We start from the raw sequence: 25,275 nt of genomic DNA, 5'->3' as shown, positions 1-25,275 counted from the left end.
AAGTGCAGCTGATGTCCACAAAAAGGACGTGAAAGAAAAATCTACACACTTTTATGAATTCAGATATGTCTTCAATGTACATTGAGAAGATCAAGAATCACCAAAAGCAAAAATCCTTAAAAGCAAGTCTCTTGATTGTGATTCAGCTCTTCAAAAATTCTTGCAACATTTAAGATGTATGTTTGGTTTGTTTTAGTGCAAAAAAAGAGAATGTTTTCTATGGTATGTCCCACAACTTTAAAAAGAAATAAAAAATGGTTTGCAACTGTACAAAATCCTCGGGGGAAAAAAAAGTCCTTTCTAAATTTGTATGGTTTTTTAGCAGTTTCCAGGAGAATCCAAACAGCGGGAGGTAATTTAAGGTGACCAATGAGTTCATAGAGAGAGGTTTTGGCATCCTATTCTTAACAATATATTAAGAATGAAGTTTGACAGGGCTAGTGGTTCAGTAAATTGTTATTTCTGCTCTTTTGCAAGGTCACTGAGACTGTTCACTTCCAATTTACAAGAACTGCACATTAACAGCCAAAGCTGCCATGAACAGCCCCAGCTCACCTAACCAGAAATGTTACATTAAAAAAAGGTGTAGAGCATCAGTTTCTTTTATTTCAGCTCTCCTAGGGGAAGAAATTTCTCAGGCTGGACAGAAGTACTGTTTTATACTGTCCTTCTCTTCCCTGCTCACTTCATACCACACCAGCCTCAAAACCAGCCAAGGCATGCTATGAGGATGGCAAACTATGAGTATAGTTCATACTACACTTTGTTTAACTATCACAAAACAAAAAGCAAGATGGTTCACATCACCTGTAAAACTTCTAAAACGTGCTTGTAAAATATAGAAGAACTCAACTATCCCAATACTCCTAAAGAGCAAAAGATAACAGCATATCTTTTCAAAAAAATAATTAATTAATTAATGCAGATCTTCCAAAAATCAGTAAAAAAACCCCAAATCCAGGCATCAGAATCTGGGAATCTCCATGTCCCAATTAAGGTCACATACTTGTGGGTCATTACAAGGCTAGCAATAACCAAATCATTGGTATTACCAAAATGAACAAAGACCCTTTGGCAAGCTGTCAAAAAAAAAAAAAAAAAAAAATCAAATCATAATATTACGGCAAGGCACTGCCTGTGAAGAAAATACTGGAGTTTCCTTCTCAGACATGATGTTTTCTGGGGAGGGAAAAAAAATCTACTAAAATATTCAGAGGAACATATTTGATTGTCTAAGAACACCAGAAGTTTTTCCCCCTAACTAATAAAATATATGAAAGGTTGTGATACGGAAAAATGAGACAGAATGGAGAGATTTCATCAGCATTGAAAGCTCTTGAAGATGCATTAAATTTTATTCCTTTACAAATTAAGATTTTATGCTACACAGCACACTAAAATGGGCAAGAAATGAACAAGCAATGAGCTGAGGCAGATAGCTGGGTGTTCAGAAAACATATTTACAAAGGACTGAAATGCAGGACATTAATGCATTTGCAGGATTTAAGTAACTAGCCACCCTTCTACACAGTCTTTTCAGCTTTTTGGTACAATGGCCTATAATTAGGTACAAATTTTGTCACTTATGGTTGCAGCTTAATTGTCAGTTCTATCCCAGCGTAAGTTTATTGTATTGAGCATATGCTAAATCAATAAATTTTAAATACGTATCTCAACTATTTTAATGCAAGTGTCTTATTACAATAAACTGATTCAGAAAAAGACAGATTCACATAAAACCTCAGGATGTTTTTAAATATGCCAACCTATTAATCTATATTTCTACTTGTACTACTTTCTCTTTTAGGTAGAGAACAGTCTCATCATTGATTCAGCTAAAAATCCATTTACTAGAGAATATTGTTTCTGTTTCAAAAGACTATTGATGAAGTTAAAAGGTGATTTCCAAACAGCTGTGCTGTTTAAGATGACCATCCACCTCCCTGGGAATTCAGTGCAGACTTCTTTCTTTTCAGTGTAATGACTTCAGCAGAAGCATTGGGTATTTCTCACATTAAAAAAAAAAAAAAAAAAGAAAAAAAAAAGAAAAAAAAAAAGAAGAAGAGAAAAAAGAGAAGTTCTTCTGTTCTTGATACTCACTATGAAGCATAGCTATGGAAAAAAGATGCCAAGCTGCATGCAACAAGCTTCAGCTCCCATAATTAACTGTCCACCCCTAACTCACAACCCACAACTCTTGGCCAGCTCCCGTCAGCAGCAATTTAAACATGCCCAGCCCAAATGGCAGAGAACTGCCCATGTTCAGACTATCAAGCACTCCCAGCCTCCAAGGCAGGGTGGCCACATGAAAACTGCCAGTCAGGAATGGTTCTGGTCCCTGCCAGTTCCTGGGCTCTGCCTACAAACCATTACAAGAAGTACCAGCTATCCCAGGCCAAACAGCACCAGGAACCACTCTAACAGTCCAGCACTACGGATGGCCAAGCTGCAGAGCTCATGGAATATTCCCTGGCCTCAAGTAGAGCCTGTACAGATACAGCTACAGTTTGCTATGAGGGGGAAAAAACCAAAATCAACTCTTTAATGATAAAATGAGGGGCAAAAGATGAACTTCCAATCAAGATGAACTTCTAATCTCTTTTGCTTCGTCTTTCAACATGCCAATGAAATTCTGTTGCAGAAAGCCTCTTGCATTCATAATAAATGGAATAGAAAAAGATTACATTCCATAGATTGTAATAAGCAACAAATGTATGCAAATGACATGCAGTAGGAAGTGAGACAATAAAAGCATTGTGGTGTACTGTGCAGAGTGAAAAGCACAGAAATTATGTAAAGGAGGACACGAATAGCTGAAAGCAAGTTTCTGCAATCCTCCAAAATCTTTATGTTTTCTGACTAAACGTATCTTCAAGACATTGACAGGTCTTTTGAGTTTCTGCTGAATCTGAGTTTAAGCTAAAAATATAAAAGTTACCTGAGCCCAGGGGCTCAGTTATCTTATTCTCCACTCATAAAAATCAATACAGTTGCTAATTTTCTGAATATGAATTGAAAATTCAGTTTCAATTTCTTGGTTAAGAGCTATAAAAATAACTAAGAGATATAGGAGTGTTAGCTGACGACAAACAAAAAATGAAAAAGAAAGAGTAACAGCCACAAGTTGTGGACTAGAACATTTCATAATCATTACAGAAATGAGATTATTTTTGGCTTTAAAATGATAACTAGCTCCACCAAACCCTTTCACTTGATTGGAATTTGAATATGCAGGAATGAAAAAAAAAAAAAAAAAAAAAAGCCATCGCTGTTTCAGTGATAAACTCCTATCAACCCTTTCTCTGGATCTTTAACATGATTCAATCTTTTCTCCTACTTCAAAACAGCTGTAAAAAATGCTTTCCCTTATAATAATAATAATAATAATAATAATAATAATAATAATAATAATAAATCATAAAAAAGACAAAAGCAAGTAGGTTTCAGATCTTGCTTAGGTAATGAAAAGGTCAGTAAATCAAAAGAGTCATACATTTCCAAGCAGAATTTATGTTCTGTTAGGATACAGGTTAAAACATGCCACAATAAGAAATATAATGGTCACTCATGAACTATGCTGGCCATTATTTTCAGTCATTAAGAAACAGGATGCAACCAAGAGCACCAAAATAAGAGAGACTGGGAAAAAAATAGCCTGAGAGAACTTAACTAAAGCAGCATGACGACTCCATGCATGTCATGCATGGTGTAGGGTAACCTTAGTTATCTACCATCACCAACAGCATTGCTTCTGTACAGGGAGGTCCTGGAGATGGTGTGTGACAGTCAGGTACAGCTCCAAAGCCCAAGACAAGCAAGCCCCAGCATGTGCACCAATGCCGATAGCTAAAGGAGCACTTTCCTGTTCCACAGGTGGAACTCCTAGAGGGCACCTCTCCTGCCCCAAAAGGACAGGGAGACACCATCAACTTTCAGACACATTATGTAAGCAAGCTTTTGGATCATTCTTTCAAGGACTCAGGTTACTCACTGGTCATATGGCAAAGTGATTTTTGTGGTCTTTACTGTCCTGGTCATAGACTGTCCCAATAGGACTTGCTTCAAAAGACTGAAGCATTGCTCAGTGGTTTTTGACTTTCAAAATCCATCAGGAAATATCATTTTTTCACAGTGAGGATTATAACATGTAAATTTACCCATAAAGCTTTTAACATTGATGCTCCAGCCAAAAAAAAAAAAAAAGTTTCTTTATTCCTAAATCTACAAGCAGTTACTCAAATTCACTTTCTGTTGTCATAAAGACACTCAAAAAAACCCAATACAAGATTAGACATGTCTCCCTTTGTTCCGTTCCTATCCAAAGAAATTAGTTTTTTTCATGGATGATGCGTTATTGAAGCCCAGTTTAAAAGTATGGTGAGAGGTCTTTTGCTAAAATGAAGATCTAGATAAAAGCTGCAGAACATTTACGGATTCGGAAAATTCGAGCTACCAAAACAAAAAGTGTAAAGCAGCCTTGCATCAGTCATTTGGGCTCTCCCATTTAGTCATACTCTAAATGAAACAAAATCCAGAGATGCAGACAGTTCATATTTCAAAATGACTTGTGTAACTGGCAAATATAAACTTCCCTGAAAGCGTGCCTACTTTACATTGAATAAACAATTTGCTACCATTTTCTCTCTCCAGTCCTCCAATGCTAACTAGAGAAAGTTTCCTTTACCCACCTTTATCTATGAGATCCTAATATGGATCCTCACACTTCATTAGATTAATTTTTCAGACCCGGCGTTTTATTTGTAGGTCTGTCACATGGGGTGGGATGAGGTGCATACTCTTTAGAGAGACTTGACTCTTCGCAAGAATACCTGCCAACAATACCATAAAAGCACAAGCTATTGATGATACAATCCATGTACACACTCTTAAGCATATATGTGTGTGCAGGAAAGGGATGGCTGAAAATGGGAAACACTTACAATAACAGCAGAACAGAAGCTGAGATCTATTTTAACATTATTAGATGTCATTTGAAAGCAACCAATCCTTACAGGCATACATTATAAATCCCCAGTCAATTGAGGAAAGTATTTGTTGCCATTCAGCATCTCAGGAATAAGACCTGTCCAGCAGGGACTGATTCAAATGGTCCACTCCAAAACGTATTAATCAACTATTTCACGTGACAGTGATGTAAATTGGGAAGACAGCCCTCAAAATACATTTGTGAATCTAAAATACAGAACATCATCTCCACTCCTGCAGATGAGAATGTCCTAAGATTGTAACACTGAAGTTATAAAGAGTGAGAACTTATCCATACTGGTGTGTAAATCTGAGGGTAAGGAAACCTAAACTGACACTCAGAATTTTGATTTTGATGTGCTGAGGCTGTTTGTAAGCATTTCTAGACCTAATTAATTTTATTCACCTTCACTCTGTCTTACGCAACATAAAGGAACTGCCAACAGAAACTACTTTGTCAGAAAAGCCACAACTGAATGGAGATGTTAATTTTGCTTTTCACATACAAGGTCTCAAGGGCAGGCTTTTTTGTTGATTAAAACAAAGCTGAATAGGGAGTCAACACGCAGGTGCTCAGATACAGCCAAAATGATGATTCATTCAGTTTGTGTTCAAGGCCACACACACATATCTCCCTGAGGCATATCATCTTAGTTAACAGAGAAATATAAAAGTCAGCTACTATTGAAGATAAATAAAGTGAGCACAAATTTACAAAGAATGGAAGGGTTGCTTTTTGCTATAATATAAAAGAACAACTGATGATCATACCAGACACTTTAATAAACAGTGAAACTGGACACATGCATATTGTTTAGGTTTATCAGACTTCAGCTACTTGCGCATGCAAGTCCAATCTCATGCCTCCAACATGTCAGAAACATGGCTCATTTACAGAGATAAACAAACGGGCTGCGTGGAACTGGATCACAGCTGTTGCAATAGGCATCTCTCACTATTTAATGCTAGCACAGTCCTGCCCAACAAAATCTTTCATAAGAAAGCTGCCCGCTAAAAGAAAATAAAACCTCACACCCAGAGAATAAAATCTCCAAACCTGACCTAGTCTCCCAGCAAAAGGCTATCAACATCCTTCTATCGAGCGACTATAGAACTCACAGACCTACATGATCTTGGAGAGTTAGCTGAAATTCAGACTAGCTTTTCAGTAATTTCAGCTCCCAAGAGACGGGTCTAACCAAAGTTATTCACATAGCATTAATAAGATCAGAGCAAAACCACTCCAAGTCAAAGACTAATCTTGGATCAACCTGCAGCCTCGGAAGTACCATGAATATGACTTTCCCTTCCCTGAACAGCCATGCTGTAGAAATTCTTACAGATGAGCAAGGCAACCCATTTGCAAAATAGAAAGAATATGGAACAGTCCCTTTGATTAGATTAAAAGAAGGGGGGGAAAAGCCACTATTTTATGAACATGGAGGAAAAACTGTGTGATTATACAGAGGAATTTAAACTGCGAATGTCCGTCTGCAAGTAAGAAGGAACAATCAACATCCATACAGCTTACCTGTAGAAAAGACTTTTTTCCTAAAAAATCTGTACCTCACATCTTAACCACAGTTAATTTAAAAAGAAAAAACAAAATCATTCATCCAAATAAGCATATTTTGCAGAAGTTTGCAGATCATTATACAAGTTCTTGGTTTTGCTAAGACATGCAAGAACCACAAGGTTTGCAGAAGTAACTCAGGCCGCGAATGTGCAGGTTCACTGCAAACATGCACGACACCCGAAAACCCAAAGAACTTGATTATTTTTTTCTTTTAAGTTGCTGAAGGCACTTACAGATCCTTTCAATATTATTAGTGAGTTATACTGAGTGTCTGTTTAAAGAATGTGCTCTGTGTGTCTAGTAGACAATGGTCAGTGCCTAGCAGGGAAACAATCAGGGAGCATGAGCAGACTGAACAGACAGAAAATGTCTCATTTCATTGTTTGTGAAACAGTTTGCTGCTTTCCCTCAGCTTAATCCATTCTTGTGTACTCCTGTTTAGGCTTCACATTTGAAATGTATCTGCATTAGGCCATAGTTGCCTGTGAATGTATACAACTGTACAAATATTTCTATCAATTAATTCAGTGCCTGAATAAATTGAAAATCAACTTGATTATTTCTGTCTACCAACCAAGCCTGCTTTGAAGTTTGCAATTATTCACAACAGTTCCCAGAGAAGTTTTCAGCAAAGAAGTCAGAAAGAATGACTTTATTTGATCACAAACTGAACACAGCAGCTGTGCTGCTGGCAGAAGATCTATAACATGCACTCATGGTGGCTTCCCTGCCTCCATCATAATCCGCTATATACTGATCCAATTATTGCACAAAAAGCCTTTTTTCTTATAGCACACCCTCCTTTTCACTTCTGTCTCTAGACTGGAATAAAAAAATATGTTGTGGATGGAATGCCTACTGCTTTTCAAATATTTCGTGCGAAAATGCCATTTACACCCACAGCTGCTGCTGCCTTCTCTTGCTCCCTTCTCTTACAAGACAAGGAGGGGGAGAGGACACAGAGGGAAAAAAATGGAAGAATTTTTCAAGATATTTAAATTAGAAGTTCATTCTGTTATATTTTTTTATTATTAGGTTCATATGAAAGATAATGGATTTGATTTTATCACAATAATTTACAAGACAATTTAATACTTGAATCTTGCAAGGAATGCACAGGGTCACGGAAGTCACAAACTCAGCTTAGAGAGGAACGGGCTCTCAGGTAAAGTTCTTTAGCACATGACTCTGTTTGCACTTTAAAAAAAAAAGGAAGGAATACAGTGACTTAGTTTGATGAAGAGTTGGAAAGTATGCTGCAATATTTTCCTTCCAAACAATACCATTGTGTAACTTTTCTAAGCTTTTGCAGTTAACATGTAAAACAAATAAACAAATCCCGTGGCGGGGCGGGGGGGGGGCGGGGGGAAGAAAAGTAAAAAACCTTATGCCATATTGGAAACCTTGGATCCTAAACATCTGTTTCTTTAGTCACTTTTCAGTTATGCTCTAACAAGCATAACTGAAAAAAAAGCCTGTCTTCCCCTTTCCCCAACGACTTTTCTTAGCTAGAAATAGTATAAAATCCAACTATGCTGCAAAGCCAGAGGTGATGGAAAGCACTTAGGATACTTTTTAAACAAACAGGAAATGAAAAAAACTCTTTACAGAGCTCATATGTATTCCATCACATGAGACATCAGTAACCCCCATTTCTGCCTTCAGAGTAAAGAATAATTTTTCAAATGAATATATTTATAAACAAAGACAGAAAAAATTAGGTAACATGTTTGAAGACAAAGGAGCTCCTCCTAGCTACACGTATGGAACGGACAGACCGGCAAAGAGATTCTCTGTTACTTGCTATATAAAGTTTAGAAATAAACGATCTTCAATTAAACATGTCTTGCTTTTGAACAATCTTGTAAAACTCTCAGTGGTTCAAATGCACAGTGGAAGTGCACCAAAAAAAGGATGACTGTTATTCTTTCACTTACACTAGTAAGCCAGTGCTGAAGAGTAGGAAGGTGCAGGGGGAGAAGATCAAGAAAGTACAAGGAGTTACTTGATTTACAAGATTTGTTTTTATACTCTTACTGCTTTTTACTGTAAAAACATCCTGATTTATTAAGATAGTACTCTTCACATGTGACACATCACAGTGCAACCTCCATGTACAAGGAAATCCATAACAAAATCTTAAAAACAGTATTTTTTTTTTCTTTGATAGGCATTACATTTTTGAAGAGATACTTCTCTTAAAAAAAGACATGTATTCTTTGCAGGGAAAATATGCAGCAGTAGGTAATCATTCAGCTATTTAACCTCTGTGCACTCTTATGTTTCTTAGATTTACCTCAAAGGCAGTTATCTTTTTGTTTGGCCATAGCCTTTTTGGCCAAGGTCTTTTATGTATATAGCTTAGAAGGGCCATTGAGAGTCACAGTATAACTGAAAATGATAATATTCAGAGAGACACTAAAAGAATATTCACACCGGCATAACCCAAATCTATTGTGTCAAACCAGAATAACACAGTCAAGCCCAGAAGTATAAAATTCTTTGACCAATATGAATAGGATTTCTTTAATTCTTTAGGAAGACTGAGGAAAAAATGCTAAAGTCTAAATTACAATTTCCCCTATAAACTCTATCATCTCCATTAAAATACTGCACTGAGGTAAAAAAAAAATCTAAGCTGCAGAAAGCATTTCAAGAAAACCCAGTTGGAGTTATGGATCCCACAGCAATCAGTGCTGCTTGGGAATTTAAACACTTTTCTGGATTTCATTATATCTACCCTTCAAAGCCCATTAGTCTTGGAACGTACTGCTGTTGTCCAAAGGAACATTTTGGTGCACATCGGCTCTGTGTGGCAGCTCTGTGTGCAAAAAGCTGCTGGCACATCCTGTGGGTCAGTCTGCCCACCGTCGGTACTGAGCGTGCACAATTCCCGGATGGGAGGCATGGCTGGAGGGAAGCTGAGGACTGAAGCTGTAGCAACCAACTAGAAGAATACTCAATGCTCTCATGTGTTCCTGTGTTTCTTCTGCAAAATACCCTTATGATTTTGCTTAACTGTGCTTGCTGAAACATTTTTTTTTCAAGCTGAAATACATTTTTTCATCAGTAGGATTTAAATAAGTAGTTATGTAAGCTTTGCAACATTTTTAAACATTCTCCTCTGTTTAGTGGAGCTAAAACAGATTTGGGGAAACATTGCTCTATGCCAGACAGAAATTTGAGTAAGTTTAAATTTAGATGTTTGTTTCTGAGACAACTATAAATGTCTCACAGTCCTTCTATATTATCACATTCAACCAGCAGAAAGAATCAGCAAGCCTGAGTCTACCTGTAAGAATAAAAATTATAACCCTAAATAACATTAGATAACATTACCACACAGCATTTTTACTGCAAAGTGAAAATATGTCATGAATCTCTAGGAGAGGATAACACCATAATTATATAATGGCCAAAGAGTGATGGATTTCCAACACTGTCTTTGGAAAACAATCCTGAACTACACATGGGTTCCTGAAGACATCTGGGGAGGATGGCAGTGGGAAGGAAGCAATAATCACACAAAATGCCCCCCTTTACTAAAGAGGATTTTGTACTAAGTCAAAATCGCTTCCCAAAAAACCTCTTAGCACAAGAATACAGGGAGACACAACAGAATTAATACATTGTTTGCAAGCGGTAAAGGCCAGGTGCAAACAATCAGCATTTTCCCTCTGGGAGATGGACTAATTCTGCATCAACCTGTGATGGAGGAAATCTACACTTTGTCTCAAAAATGGCAGGAAAAGGAACATCACCTCAAGTATTACACTTTTTTGTGGATCTGGGGTTTTTTTGGTTGTTGTTGATTTTGTTTGTTTGTTTTGTTGGGAGGGTTTTGTTTGATTTGTTTTCTCTTTTGCATTTGTTATTTCTGAGGGTGGAGGGCTGTTTTTTTAAGACTATAACTGCATCTTGACAGTGATGTTTTGGAAAACTATTCACTCTTTTACAGCCATGGAAAATGCATGTAACAAATTGCAGAGCTGAGATCAGAAAACAATGCACGACCTTTTTCAATTAAATGCCTATGATATTTTGGAATTTCATTTAGTTCTCACTTCATACTTTGCACATCAAATGTTCTGTCCCTGTCCTTAATCCATATTTATTTGTTAACTGTTCTTTCTCCGGTCCAACACAATTTTTTGATCTTTCTTTCTCTCTGGCCTGTAACCCTTGTGCCTGGTTAATCTCTCCCTATTTAGAAGGATTTCGCAGATCTGTTTCCTTTCCTCTTCCTTTTGTGGCTGATAGGTCTGGTTGATATAGCCAATAAGAATTCCCTTATGGTGTTTCTTGATTTCTCTACTCTGCTGATATGTCAAGAAATCCACTTAGGGGAAAAAAAAAAGTCTTTAAAACAAGAAGGTAGAATTGCTCATCTGTGAAAGAAGATGAAAACCTCAGCTCAGTATCAACACAAAGTATTCAACTTCCCAGTGAGAGAACGAAAGCAACAGGCCCAATGATCTCCAAAGTGGCTACCTAAAAACCACAGGTCACATTGAAAAATTCAGCTTATTTGGAAAATGAAATAATGCTTGTATAGCTGACCCATTTCAAAAATCTTATCTTTTGTGAAGAATTTATTCAACTTCTAAAGGAAATCTAAGAATTCAGACCACTTATAGACTTCTAAATGAAGATTATAAATTACTGGATGATCATTAGAAAGGCTGTATAACTTCCTATTTCACCACAGTTAGGAGAGAAAGAAAGCAGAACTCTGGCTCATAGCTAGTTCCTCAAATGTTACAAGTGGAAGAATAATCATAAATAAGAGTAGGCTATCCATGGGTTCCTGAAACCATCTTCCAAAACCAACTACTATCCAAAAGGTTACATCTGGTAAGAAGCTTCTTTCCTAGACACAAGCCATGATGGGATCTTCCTCCAGTAGTCAAAATCAGCTTTGTTTTTAATTTACCAAACTTTCCTCTTTTCAGATACAGAAGGTGGCTTACATAATTCCTGTAATGCCAATCAAGAAATCTTATATACATGTATCTATACCTATATATGTATCTCATGGTACAAGAATTACTTTAAATTCAGCCCTATAAAATATGTATACAATAACACTTCTTAAACATAATTTATATTTTTAACTTCTTGGTCCAGCTTTTTGAAGGGAAAAGCACTTCTGGTTTCAGTGTTATTAAAAAATAAAACTAAAGGCATTTAGTCTGTCACATGAACATTATGGATTTTACTACATTGGTCCAGTTCCTCCTCAGTTTACTGTGTTCCAAAGTCTGCTTCTCCCAAATTAAAGTGAAAAAATACTTTCCCTACTTTTTAAAAAAATTAAAATACTAACATGAATGCTTTGGGATAAACATACAAGATGAGCAACATGTAGTCCCCTTTTGGAAAATACAAATAAAGTGCAAGAGAAAGAACAGTCTTTATAAACAGAACAATAAATTCAAACTCATCTTCCTAACATTTTCAAGTACTTACACACATGTGGCTTAAGCCTCTTATTAGTGCCTGTGAAGTATTTGAATATAGGGAATAAAGTATATTGTGTGTACACGTCCCTGAAATGCAAGAGACAGGAACCTGAAGTGTACAGTGTTAAGATCTGGAAGAAACTGTAAGAAGTATTCAGACTGAAATCCTACTTAAACACTAGGATACGCAGCTCCTCCAGTATTGTTACACTGCCACAGAGTCCTTAAACAAAGAAGCTGTTAGGACTCTATTTTTATGCAACCATCTACAGGGGGGGAAAAAACATTAGACAGTTTACTAAAAGACAGCATTCTACAAAAAATAATTTCAAGACAGACACTTTTATCTACTTTTCATCCTCAACCCATACACCAGTCACATATGATAAGAGTTGGCAGGACATCTTCAAGGGAAAAGTACTCCAAGGTCAGCTCATGAAAGCGAGCTTTTACAGGATGACAGTGGTACTGAAACTCCTTTGGCTGCTGATAACATCGTTGTTGTCAGCTCAGCACTGAAGCAATGATTCCAAACATGGCATTAGTACAATAAATTCGTTCATGCAGTGTAAGAGGGCAGAAAAATGCCCAAAAGCATGGTAAGATTGCCGTATTCCAGCAGTCTCTTCTCAAGGACATCTGAAGTACATTTTCCCGGTTCTACAATCACAAAGACAGGCAAAAAGTCCAAGAAACTCCCTCATGACTCCAGGCCTTTCAAAACACCAGTCCATCCTTTCAGTTTGCTTATCTCACGTAAGACAGCTAAAGCTCAGTAACCCAGCAGCTACACAGAGCATCCCTGGATGTACTTTCAGTCAGCATCAGGCACAAGTAAAGAAACTACTGCCCATTTCTCAATTTTCTATGGCCCAGGAGTTCATGTTTTCCCCTCACTGTTTTTATCAGATAAAACCATATTTTGTGATAGCACAAAGTTCTCCACAGCATCTGAAATATCTTCTCAACCCCAGCTAGGAAATTGCACTGTTTATATTGCATTTTACATTCTTTTTCAGTCACACTTGTATTTAATAACAACAAGAACAAAAATTTACTTTTGTAGCCAATATTTGTATTTTCCATTTGGCAGTTCTTATAATTTCTCTCACAGAGCAGAGCTAAAACTGACTTGGCAGGCTGGATTTATCAGCATTTCATCTGCTAAACCATTCCAGCTAGAAAGCCAACTATATTGTCAACAGATTTAAGAAACAAGCTTCTGCTTGTATTATGTGACAAACTCACAAGGAACACAGAATCAAAACAAACAAGAAAATATAAGTGGGGCTGGGGGGAACCCAAACACATTAACATTTGAAGATGTGTTCTTTGCAATCCCTAAAATAGAAGTTTATCTAGTGCCAAGTACTTCAGAAAGACAATTTTCTTTTTTAAACATTAAATACACTTCTCAAGTTCACAAAGCATCTTCCACACTTTCTACCAGGAAGGAAGTAAAGCACAGTCAAGAATTTCACCTACAGCTATGGTAATTGCCAAACGTGACAGTTTTTCAAATATTGACTCCCAGAAGTAAAAACAATCCTGTGCTCATCACTACCAAAAGTATAAATTTTACAGGACTAACTCAGTCTTAAATGATAATTTCTGTGCAAAACAACACAATTATACAGGTCAAAATTTCAGGAACAGTGGTACTGGCAACAGACAGAAATGAAATTTGTATAATTCTGAAGACAGTACAACAGTAAAACCTGATTTTAATGGAAAAATATGTATATTATGTATATAATTAAATATTTGGATAGCTTTGCTGTGCACTGTATTTATTTGTAGATTTAATAATTCCTTGTTTATTAACAGAGTTGTAATTACAACCTATTTTAATACCAAATCCTTCATTCTTTTTTTTTTAATCAATCAACCAAAGCTTGGATCTGAAGACAGGAGTGGTCTCCATTAGTTACAAGAAATTTCTGATGCTTTTTCAAGGAAAATATCTCCAAAAAATATAGTACAAGTAAAATTTTTTACCATTAAAGATGTGATTACTTCACTGTTGATCCTCTCAGAAGAATCACCTCAACACTCTTACTTTCCTTCAGAGCTTTCTTCCTCTAGATCCTGATAACTGCCCCTGAAAATATTCTCATTTCTAAGCTAAAGTCCTCAGATCATCACCATTAATGATCCCAAGCACATTTAACATATCTAAGGCAAGTGTGCCTTGGTTGACAAACAAGGGTATTGCATCCCTACTGCACCTACTTCGGACAAAAGCACTGAGTACTGTGGTATTTCAAACAAAATAAGAAGATGGGGCCAGAATAGAAGAGGAGATCTCATGTATTCTACATCTCAATATCTTCCTCAAGATGGGGTTATGAAGGACAAAATGGGATGGGAGCATGGACAGGAAGCATCACTCACCATTTCCTGAGATGCATACTTGGGATCTTCAGGATCGACTGACCAGTAGCAGTAGTCAAAGCTGAAGGCCACAGTTTTTTCCCTCGAGTCCCAACTGCTATCAAGCCTACTGTCGACCTGAAAATAAAAGGAAAAAGACAGAAATACCAAGTCACTCTGAAGCTGACCCCTCAAAAAAGCATTTTCCAAGATAATGGGGAGTCTATCTATGATATGTCTTCTGGAAAAGAAATGGCAAAGAGTTAAACCTCTTTAGTCAATTTTCTTTGGTGCTTCGAGTGAGGTGGAGGCATCTATGACAAACCTGCTAGAGCATTTTTACTGAAGGGTTCATTTACTACAGCTCAAGTTCTCCAAGACACATACAATAGGCATAATTCAGCTAATCTTCAAAAATTCTATGCATTGTCAGGAAAAGCTTTATAAACCTTTTGATATTTTTCTGAAATTCTTCTATTTCACAGAGAACCATGTCACAGAAACGAGGCCCCATGTGATAAGAAGTAAACAATTTTCCCACTGCATAGTTGAACATGTGGGTCTCTTCCCCAATTTCCCCTTTGCTTTGTCGTTGTTGCAAGCTAATGCTTCTGTCACTGGGGCTGCACAATCCAAATTTAATCTTTGTGGGCTACTAGCAATGACAGTGAAGCCTTTCTAGCACAACAGTCAACAATTTTTGAAATTAAAAGAGTTGTATAAGTCTTTCCATATAATCTTGCCCAAGTGATCGGTAATAAAACAGATAAGTTTATGAACGCTCAAAGGAGGAGAGAATGAGTCAAAACATGACACAAAATTAACACCATATACATGTAATTTTGATCTAATTGGTAGCTTTGTTATAACCTCAACATCCACAAGAACTTCAGCTGAAAAAAAAGCATGCAGGCTCCAGAGCTCTCAAGGAAGATGACGGCTACACTCAATTTATTCTTACAGTTCTTGGTCTTTTACCAAGGCCTGAAGCATACCTTTACAAAATTTGCTCTATTTCATGCAAATCAGTTGCACTCTGAGGGGGAATATGAAAGGAAGAGAGATACAGGGGTAGAAATTATCCAGATGTCAGTAACAGTAAGATATGCAAAAATCCTAAACAATTTACCAACAGCTATGAATGATGGCATGCAATAAGATGGCAAAAACTTTGATAAATATAACATACAGACAAGACAACTACCTTTGTGACGTCCCTTCTCAATTCCCCCCCAAACCAAAACAAGGTCTGTGCCAGTTTAAACTTCTCCTTCAATATTTCTATTAGAATGATCCAACAGCCAATCAAATAGAGAAAATTATCGGGATTATCAGGATTCTTATACGGGAAAGAGGAGACAACAAAAAGCATACCTTTATATTTCTGACTTTCGCCACTTTGTCATCAACCTCTACAATCACTCGTCCTCCTTCTGCTCGCTCTCTGGAAACAGAACACATTTAAAAATCCATTTAAAATATAAAGAAACAGAAAGATGCATGACAAATTTCTAAACTTCAGAAATTTATGTTTATTTTAGCAAACTGGAAATCATAGCTATAAAACAGATACTTCAGACATCAGATATACACAGATAAAACAGTGACATGAAATAGCATTTGTAGATCTGCATTCAGGTATCTCAGTAACAAGGGGCTAAAACACCCCAAGACTGTGGAGATTAAAGAGCTTTGAAGTGTTTTTCCTAAATACATAGTTAGGATTTTATTTCTATTTAAGACTTATTGCTTTAAATTACTTTTACAAGGAAATAAGAGTGGAGCACTGGTAGACTGGCTGTGCTTTGTGGGGTAGGGATTCACGTCACAGACTTTTGAGCCACAAGAGTTGTCAGGTTGCACTGTCTGATTTTTCCCACTTAATCCAAAGTGTTTGTTGTAGTCCTCAAAAAGTTACTCTATATGGAAAAAAAGGGCCAAACAAACAATAAAACCAAGAATCTGTCCTGAACTGTAAAATGGACAGGATTGTTTCTAAAGTGCAAAGAACCATACTGTCTAAATCTGTCATTGGAAGCAGCTATGACTGGCTGCTACAGACAACTTCCACATCCAAGGTGAGTCATGCTAGAAAATAATGAAAAAAGGACGTGGACAAAGCAACAACAACCAACCAACCAAACAAACAAAACCCAAAAACAAAAAAAGAAAAAAACTCATAAAACAACAACAACAAAAAACCCACAATGCCCCAAAAAAAACCTCTCAAACCACACACCAAAAATACCTCTCAAACCAAATTCATCTTGTTTCTGGGCTGACAGCAAGATAGCTGCCTGAAGATAAGGATGCTCTTACTTCTCCCTCTCAATAATTACCATGGATTTTTAAATACATAGTAGGATAGAACATAGGAACAAGAGGTCAGTAGCCTATTTTTCCAACTTTGGTACCAAGAAGCTAAGAAAAAGACAAAGAAGCTTCATATTTCCTCTATATTTTGCTTTGTGGTCTGATACTGACAAATCTTGTAAGATGGAACTTTCTGATAAAGGTTTGATGAAGTCTTATAGTTTTGTAAAGCTGTAGGAACTTGGTATAGAAATAAAAACAATTTTGTCCTTAGTGCAGTTTTGTCAAATTTTATTAAAATTAAGGTGAAGACACACTGTCATTTGGGGTTAGATGTATATGTATCTCCTGATAATCAGCTGGATCAGTTATCATGAGGTCAGTTAAAAACTAGGTCAGATAAACAAGAGTTAGAAAATTCAAACTCAGCTGACAGCTGCTCATTCCTGGCCCTGGACCTTTAACAGATGCCTTTATATGTGTGCAGAAATATTTAGACCCCCACTAACCACAATCTGCCTTCACTGAGGGCTCCAGCTTCCAGGTGGCCCAAAGCACTTCATCCCCTGCCTTTGGGTCTCTCCAGTTCTTAATTTTATCCCATGCTTTCTGTTCCAAAACAAGATTCAAAACAATGCCTTAGGACACTTAAGACTTCCATGAAGACCATCACCGTAGCATTTGAGCTTCTCAACCATAAAGAGATTTTAAACACATTTCTAAGCATAGCTGTTACTATTTTGCAGATAGAAATAATGCTTTACCCTAGAGGCTCTTGCTTCACACTACTGATTTTTGAGGTACCCCCCTTGAGACAGACTGAACTTGGTATTTTCTGTAGTACATACTTACACGTGACTCTTCATATAGAAAATATACGGACAGCTCCCAGAGATTTTAGTTAAGCTGTGAGTGTTCAGCTGTTCAACACATCAGACACCTGAGCCCCAAGTCAGATCCCAAGAGAAAGGGAAACATTATGCACAGCTGGGTACCAAACGCTGTATTACATACAGCTGAGTACAGAACTGCTCCTTAAAGAACAAATAAACAAGGAACAGTGCCTAAGGATACAGGCTGTGAGTACCTAAGCTAGAAATGCACAACTGATGCATTTAACCTGGGCATGTGTAACTTTATAAATGTTTTGACAAGCAAACGCTGTCCAATATAAGTTACTTACAGGACTTTGATATCCATGTACAAATCTCTGGCAGGTGAGCTAATGGACAAAGCTGACAATTACCCTGTACAGCAGATCGGATTTGAGAGGCAATGGGACATTTTGACAGAATTTCGCAGTATTTTAAGAACAGCAGAAGACAGAGAAAACCAGAGGGATTGTTTAGGAGAGAGCTCGCTTTGGTTACACATATTCCTTCCTTCACTGCCTAAGAATGATCTTGGCCCTATCCTGCTTCCCAATTCCATGAGCATCCTTAATTTTTATTCCTTAATGCTCCAGTCTTACCAGTCTAAATAGTTCACCGAGTTCCTGTCCTTCTCCTCCTAAGCACACATATCATTCTCTACAGGTATCTGCGGTGTGTTCTCACTGGCAGCACGTTCATCTTGCACAGGGCCGTCTTCAACTGCTCTGCAGGTCTTGTGTCCCTTCTCCTACTGCATTGTAGCTAGTCATAGGCTGATCTCTTTGCTCCAAAGATACATAATCCTGCTCTCCTCGTCAGTTCTTCCAGTGTCTAGCCCAAGTTTACTTGTACACTCCACAAGTGTTTCTTTGTGGACACGTGCTGAGGTCAGCAAACAAATTACTGGGAATAAATCAGAGAAAAGACCTGTCCCACTCCTGGGCTTCAGTTGTGACTTGGACAACACTGAGTTCAACTTATTAAAGCAGTGCTCAAATAATGAGTTAGGGTTTTCGGGTGGGTGGGTTTTTTTTTGTTTTGTTTTGGTTTTTTTTTTACTTAAGGGAATGATGCAAGCATGATTTGGTCAATGCTAGAGAATTCAAGCTGAGAGAAAGCAGATCCCTTAAAATTTTTACCAGCTATGCTATTACATAAGTCTTCTTTGAGCATGTTAAAGAGTCTTAATGATTTAGAACTTGGGCAGAAATGGGTAGATTGAGATGGGAATCACATCAGATTTTAAATTTTAAAATAAATTGGGGAATTCAAATAAAAGGTCCCCCTAAGTAGCTTTTATATGTTTTAAAACATAATTTCCCCATAACCTTATCTCCTGCAGCAGCTGAACTGCTCGAGGTGAAGCTTCAAAATAATTCTAAGCAACCTAGTCTGAAACAGGCATTTATGAATAAAACATTTGTGTTCAAATAGGTGAAATCTGGAAAAACTTTTAATTGTTTTAAATGCCAGGGTATTCTAACTGCAAAATAAGGCAACCTGACCAACAAACAGTGGTCTCAACACAAGCCGTAATAATTACATGAAACTCACTGCCTTCAGTCCACATGCATTACACACGACCCTATGAAAAAGTGACTTTACTCTGTGGGTTCTTATAGACTGATGCTCTCAGAGGCTACAGTCATTACTGAAGATTAAAGATATAGAAGAAATTCCAAACATAAAATCTTTGAGATACAAAGAATTTATGGATATAAATATATATATACACTTGTATTTGCATATCTACTTATATTAAGATAAACATAAACCCAGAAAAATATAAACAACACAAAATGAAATTGCTACCTTTCACCAGAGGGTATAAAGGATTCCACACAACGCAGCCATAAAGCTTAATGCAGCAATCAAATACTTCTGTTTGAGTCTCACAAAACAAGAAAGCCACCAGAAAACAGGGACAGAACTGAAATCTCCCCTAGCTCTGGGTGCATATTCACAGCACCCAGACTTTTATCTTCACTCCCGACTGTTGCTGAAGGATGAAATTTCTCTTTGCTGCTCCAACCTCCTACATGTGTTTCTACTTTCTAGCAATCACACACCCATACAATGACTCAGATCAGATCAGATCAGGAAAAAAAAAAAACCACACCAAAATAAATAATCAAGGTGTCACGGGACTCTCAAGCCCTTCCAGAGCACCAAGCCCAGCGGTCACACAACCTGCTGAGCCAAAGCAAGAGAAAGGGCAGGACCACACGGTGGTGGGAATGGAGACCCTTCCCTTCTGCTGCAGCTTACAGCCAGAGACCAGGGAGCATTAACAAAGCAACCTGCAGCTGCCAGCTCTACACACATTCATATCGTGCTTCATTTATGTACAAAACAGAGAATCTGGGGATAGAAAGCAGAGTTTCCTATCTAAAGCCCAGGAGGGAAAGCAGACTCACAGCTGTTCTAAATATTTTGACCTTAACTCCAAATTGCAAACACTACAAAAGCTCAGCAAAACCTGCATTTTTCAGTACAGTTTCACACACAAGTGCAACAGTTTGCATTTGAATGATAAAGCAACCCATCCTTCTTAGGAATAGGTGCTCTGCTCCACAGGTATGAAACTGTATTTTCTGTACCACTAAAATCAACTTCAAACTACGCTTCTCTAGTAACACATTTGACTTCTGCTGCTCAGAAGTCACCATGGCCCTAAGACTCAGTTTCCCTATCCTCTCTTTGCCACTTCTTGAAAAATGCAAGCTGTGTTTGGGAATTGCCTCTCCTAAATTATTTTCCATGAAAACAAGTTACCTGTACAAAGATAAAGCTGTAGAAACACCACTCAGCGGCGCTTGGCCCAGGGAAGACCTGCATCTTCTCAATCACAGAAAGCTTTAGAGAAATGCAGACCCAGCAATAGAACAGTGACATAAGTACAGAATGGAGCGGCAGGGCTGTAATGGGGAGCTACAAGGGAGACCTGGCAGAAACAAAGCTGCTGCAGCAGTCCAGAAAATACAGGCAGCCCAAAGGGGATCTCATACCATTTCCTGTTGCAATGAAAATTTTTGCAGCCAAGATGTAAAGCGAATGCAATCCCCCAGGGACAAAGACACTGCAAGAATAAGCCAGTGGGAAAGAATCATGGGAAGATCAAGACCCCAGAGAGGGATACTTCCACAGCCTGCTGAATCTCAGTGAGATGAGTTCAGACACAGAGCTGCAAAGAGGTATGCAGAGCTGGAGGAAGCAGTGGGTGGAAAGAAAGGGGGAAGTTGTTTTTTTCATATGTTCTAAAATTTTCCCACTTCTCCTCCACCCTCTCAAATAATAGTCAAGCACTTGGAGAACAAAGGAAGCTGACTTCTTAAAACTTGCCTGTTTGTTTTAGGACCATGTACATGTGATAAAGCGAAAGCACTGTAGTCATTAGCAGTACACGTCATGCAACGAAACAGCCTCTAGCATGGCCAGCAAAGTACTCACCAAAGTAATCAAATGTACCAAAGCCAATATGTACAACTCAAGTACAAGAAAAAATTTAAATGATTTTTTAAAAAAGCTTCAAAAATAACGCTGCAGTGTAATCATTGCAAGTACTTCATGCTTTCCTGCCAGTTCCCACAACTCAAGCTAACTCCAAACTCAATCTCAACCTGTACTGAAACACAGTCCCTCCAAAGTAGTGTGTCAAGAATATCAATCCCTCCCCTCCTGCAGAGGCTCTTACAGAAGAAAGAGTGGCCTTCTGTGGCAGGATGTACACCAGGAGTTACTGCCTGGTGTCTGCTGGACTGTCACTTCCCAGGACGTGAGCCAATACCTCTGGCAGCCTATGAGTAAGGCAGACATTTACCACTTGTACCTGGGGACACTTTGTGCCATCTAATGGTACACCTATGCAATCGCCATGCCAGCAGCTTATATATAATCCTGAAGAAAATCTAGCCCAAGTATTCCTTGTTCATGAAGTGATGTGTCTCTCTCTTCCCTGGAGTCCCTTTCTGTTTTAGCCTCGGCTAGCTTGAGAGAGAAACCATGCCAGAAGGAATTTTCCCTTCAGGGCCTTAAAGATCCCAGAGGCTGCTGGAACCTTTTCCTTTAGAGAGAGCAGGTGTCTGTCGATAGCAAAAGGAAAGAGTCTGCACTTGGTCCGGGGGGGATCACAGCTTTATTCTGGGGTCCTGCCCCTGCAGAGTCTGGAGCTCAGTCCGGTCCCCATCCTGGTCCTGGAGCAAAAGCGAGAGAGATTTTTCCAAATGGTCCCAGGGCTTTTACCCAGGGGGAAGGGGCTAGAGGCAGGGACAAGCCACTACCCAATCAGAGACAAGGTGGGAGTGGAACAGAGTTGGGTTACATTCCAGTGTGGGAGAATGGACGGGGAAAAGGAGCAGGGACAAACCTTGTGATACATTTTCCAAGGGAACAGGGTGGTACAGAAGAAACCATTACAAAACACAGTATAAAAATGAAATACAATATAAATCTAAATAATGCACAACAACAATGAAGTCTAAAGATTTTATGGGGAAAACTTCAGTTAGCCAGAATTATCTTTTCTTTCCATTAACAGTATGTTGTACGGTGTCTCTGACTCTTGTTTATTGGCAGCCTTGACAGAAGTATCTTTGAGAAGCTGCCATCTTTGCATTTCTTGAGTGACCAACCTCGGCCATGGAAACAAAGAAACAAACTATGCAGGGCTTATTCTCACCTTTGCTAGTCTTCAGAGGACACTGTTGGGAGACCAAGGGTGCAATGAGCAGAGCACTAGGAGTCCATGCTGCTCCATCAAAAATTGTAGAGAATGTCAAAGCTTTCAGCTGTTACAGCTTCTGAACTCTACTGACAAGTTAAGGTACCTCCAACCACAAGTTTCCCAAACACTGCATCCCTCCACAACACCAGCACAATACGTATCTTTATACCTGCTGCTGTGACCTGTCAAAGTCAAGGTGCTAATAGTATGAACATCCTCACTTTGGCCAATGCAGGACTTTTTTAATATGTAAAAATCAAGTAAATATATCTAAGATTAATTTTCAGTGTTTCTCATTATTCTCATTACCCAATACCATTTTGGATATTTCTCTTTAAAGTCAAAACTTTAGTTTCACTGTGTCTTGCAAAATGGAGTGCACAGCCGGTCAGCAATCCTCCGACCAAATTCAGAACAGATGTTTATAAATAATTCTAAGCTCTCTATTGAAGCCAAGTACACAGAGTTCATCAAGACAGCACGCTGCTACATGAGACATGCTGCTCAAGTAATTTTTTGTGGCTATTCCCAGATGCATGGAGCTTTCATTGGATCCCATAATGCCTAACAAATCTGAAAGTCAAAATTCCCCAGTCCTAGTGACTACTATTATTCCTGTGTAGTTTCCCCCATTCTCTTTTGCAAATACTATAGAGCAATAAAAATATGAACATTTGGTGCAGATATAAACATGAGGCATCTTCCTTGATACATCCAAGTCAGAAATACTCCTGGATGATAACAGCAGTGCTTTGAATCGTGGAATAATGATGTTTTCTTTTCATGCAGAGACATGGAAGGGAGGAGAGGAGAGGAAAAAGTATTTTTCATCTGTTATACCACCAGCATTTAAAGAAGCATGAAATAAGGAGGATTTAAAACAAAGCTACAGTCCAGTCAGTTTCATCCACCCTTGATTTCACAGCTGTTTACCGAGCAATGACATAGTATAATTTAGACTTTTGCATCAAAGGAATCCTGTACAAATGCTGTGTTTTCCATGCAAACCAGAATGTGGATACAAAAATCAGTTTCCATCCTTTGAGACCAGCTCTTATGTGACTGGCCCATATAGGGATCAAACCCCATATAGGGTGTTATCAGCACTGTGCTCTAACCAGCTGAGCTCATCCCAGGGTCATGCAGAGTTCTGCTCTTTTAAGAAGCTAGAAAGTCTGCCCTTTACCAAACTTAGAAAACTTGGTTCCTGTAACTTCAAGAAAAATACATCTGGGAAAAACTGCTGATGCAGTACCCTTTATAAAGTAACATATGTGCCCTATGGAAACCACCTGCTAATGCTAAGTACAGATGCCAAGAGAAAAGAGCAGCCACCTCAATGATAACTTACATGAAACTTTAAATAACAGTCTAAGTAAAAGAAAATAACTAATTTGACAGAGGGGGGGAGAGATGTCAATATAACCTCAATAGGAGTCACAAATATTAAAATACATTTTTTGGAGAGAAACTTTATAAAACCAAAATTAAAATCTCAACTTTTAAAAATCCTAGGTCTGGTGTGGAAAAGAAGCTTGAAATTATGATTAATGCTTAAACAATGCAGTTTGCACAGATTTTCAAACAGCAAAAGACTCTTGGAGGCCTGAGGCAGCTCTTTCCCACCATCAGGTACCAATCTCAAAACCTATGGTTTTTGAACAGAGTTCAACTATCACTACTTGAAGAAAGAACAGTTCTGTAACAGGGACACAGAGGAACAACACTCACTCAGCTACCACAGGAGATAAAAGTAGATGAAAATCTGCCATTTCTCTGTGTGTGAGAGGAAACAGCAGCAAAGTCACAAGGAATATATATATATGAAAATATACAAGAAGGAGAACAACAACAAGCTCTAATCTACTATTGCTTTAATTTTATTTTGAAAAATCATTTAACATATGTTATGCATAAGATTCAAGGAATGTATTCTGCAAAATTCACTACAAGTTATCACTCTTGTCAGCAGTAGACCACATTCTGTATGTTTTAAGTTCCTGTGGTTACACATGAACATGTAGAATAGCTGACAGCATGGTCTGTAAAACAGCAATAAGTCTTCCTTGAAAAATAATCCTTTCTTTGTTTACTGTAATGTGATTACAAAGAACAAAGGAGATAGAGCACCGCAGTGCCTAGTTAGCAAAGTAAAAACCAATAGTGATTTACTTTGCATAATTTCTAAAATGATCTGAGAGTAATTTTATTTTTCCACATAGCTTTCCTTTTAAATAGAAATAGATTTTAAATACTCACATCATGATGCACCCAGCAATTGAGCTCCTTTCTCAGCTATTCAGTGAAGCTATGCTGAGCACACTGCTCAGGTCAGCCTCCCACACCAAGACATTTTCTGGAAACTTTGAGTGAGAAACCTTCCCTAAAATTCTCTCCCAGGCATGGCCTTGCTCACCTGAGTTCTTAGGACCTCAAACTTAACTCCTCCTTCCCATCCCATCCTCTAGCCTCATTAATTGCTGCATTCCAGGAAGGCAGTTAGAGGAATATGTCATGCAGAACAGTAATAACGAGGAAAACAACTGCTGCAGCTCGGACTGTGATAGTAAACACCTGCACAGCTGGAAGTGTGGTTCAGCTTTGCCACCTGGGACTACCCAGACATTTTTTTGATGCTCTCATTTGCCAGAGTGTGAAGGACAAAGTCAAGAAGTCCTGAGGTGACTCGGGAATACCTAGCTAGCCAGGAGGCTTCAGGTTACAGCTCAGAAACAAAGCAAAGCAGAAAAAAAAGGAAAGGGCAGCTTTTGGATCAATTAATCTGTTTAACAACTCTTTCAGGTGACATGCCTGTGAGGGTCTTAAGAGGATGGGAAAGTTCATTTGTGAGTTAGTAAAGACACCAGGAAAGACTCTCTCAAATAAGAGCTCTCTCCTTTTCCAGGCCAGAGAAGCTGCTGAAAAGTGGAGATGATATTTTCAACAGCAGAATATATCTTATGTTTTGCT

At 38.2% G+C, this 25,275-nt stretch overlaps 1 protein-coding gene across 6 annotated transcripts in view; it reads right to left on the bottom strand.

Annotated features, from left to right (window-relative positions):
- STARD9 (StAR related lipid transfer domain containing 9) overlaps positions 1-25,275 on the bottom strand; it is a 97,985-nt gene that overhangs the window by 68,745 nt on the left and 3,965 nt on the right. For 4 of the 6 annotated variants that reach the window (XR_009207920.1, XR_005701289.2, XM_040066790.2 and 1 more), the window contains exons 2-3: positions 15,772-15,841; positions 14,419-14,535 (exon numbers count right to left, since the gene is read on the bottom strand). Coding sequence is in view for 4 of the 6 variants with exons in the window: in XM_040066790.2 (XP_039922724.1) it covers positions 14,419-14,535; positions 15,772-15,841 (187 nt within the window). In the remaining 2 variants the exon portion in view is untranslated. Of the gene's footprint in view, positions 1-14,418; positions 14,536-15,771; positions 15,842-19,394; positions 19,539-24,564; positions 24,702-25,275 lie in introns of those variants that run through there. The other 2 variants (XM_040066792.2, XM_040066794.2) reach the window with 2 other exon arrangements.

This window comes from Hirundo rustica, chromosome 6 (assembly GCF_015227805.2).
Source record: "Hirundo rustica isolate bHirRus1 chromosome 6, bHirRus1.pri.v3, whole genome shotgun sequence".
In the NCBI taxonomy this organism is placed as follows: Eukaryota; Metazoa; Chordata; class Aves; order Passeriformes; family Hirundinidae; genus Hirundo; species Hirundo rustica.
This window is presented reverse-complemented; position numbering and strand designations above follow the sequence as displayed.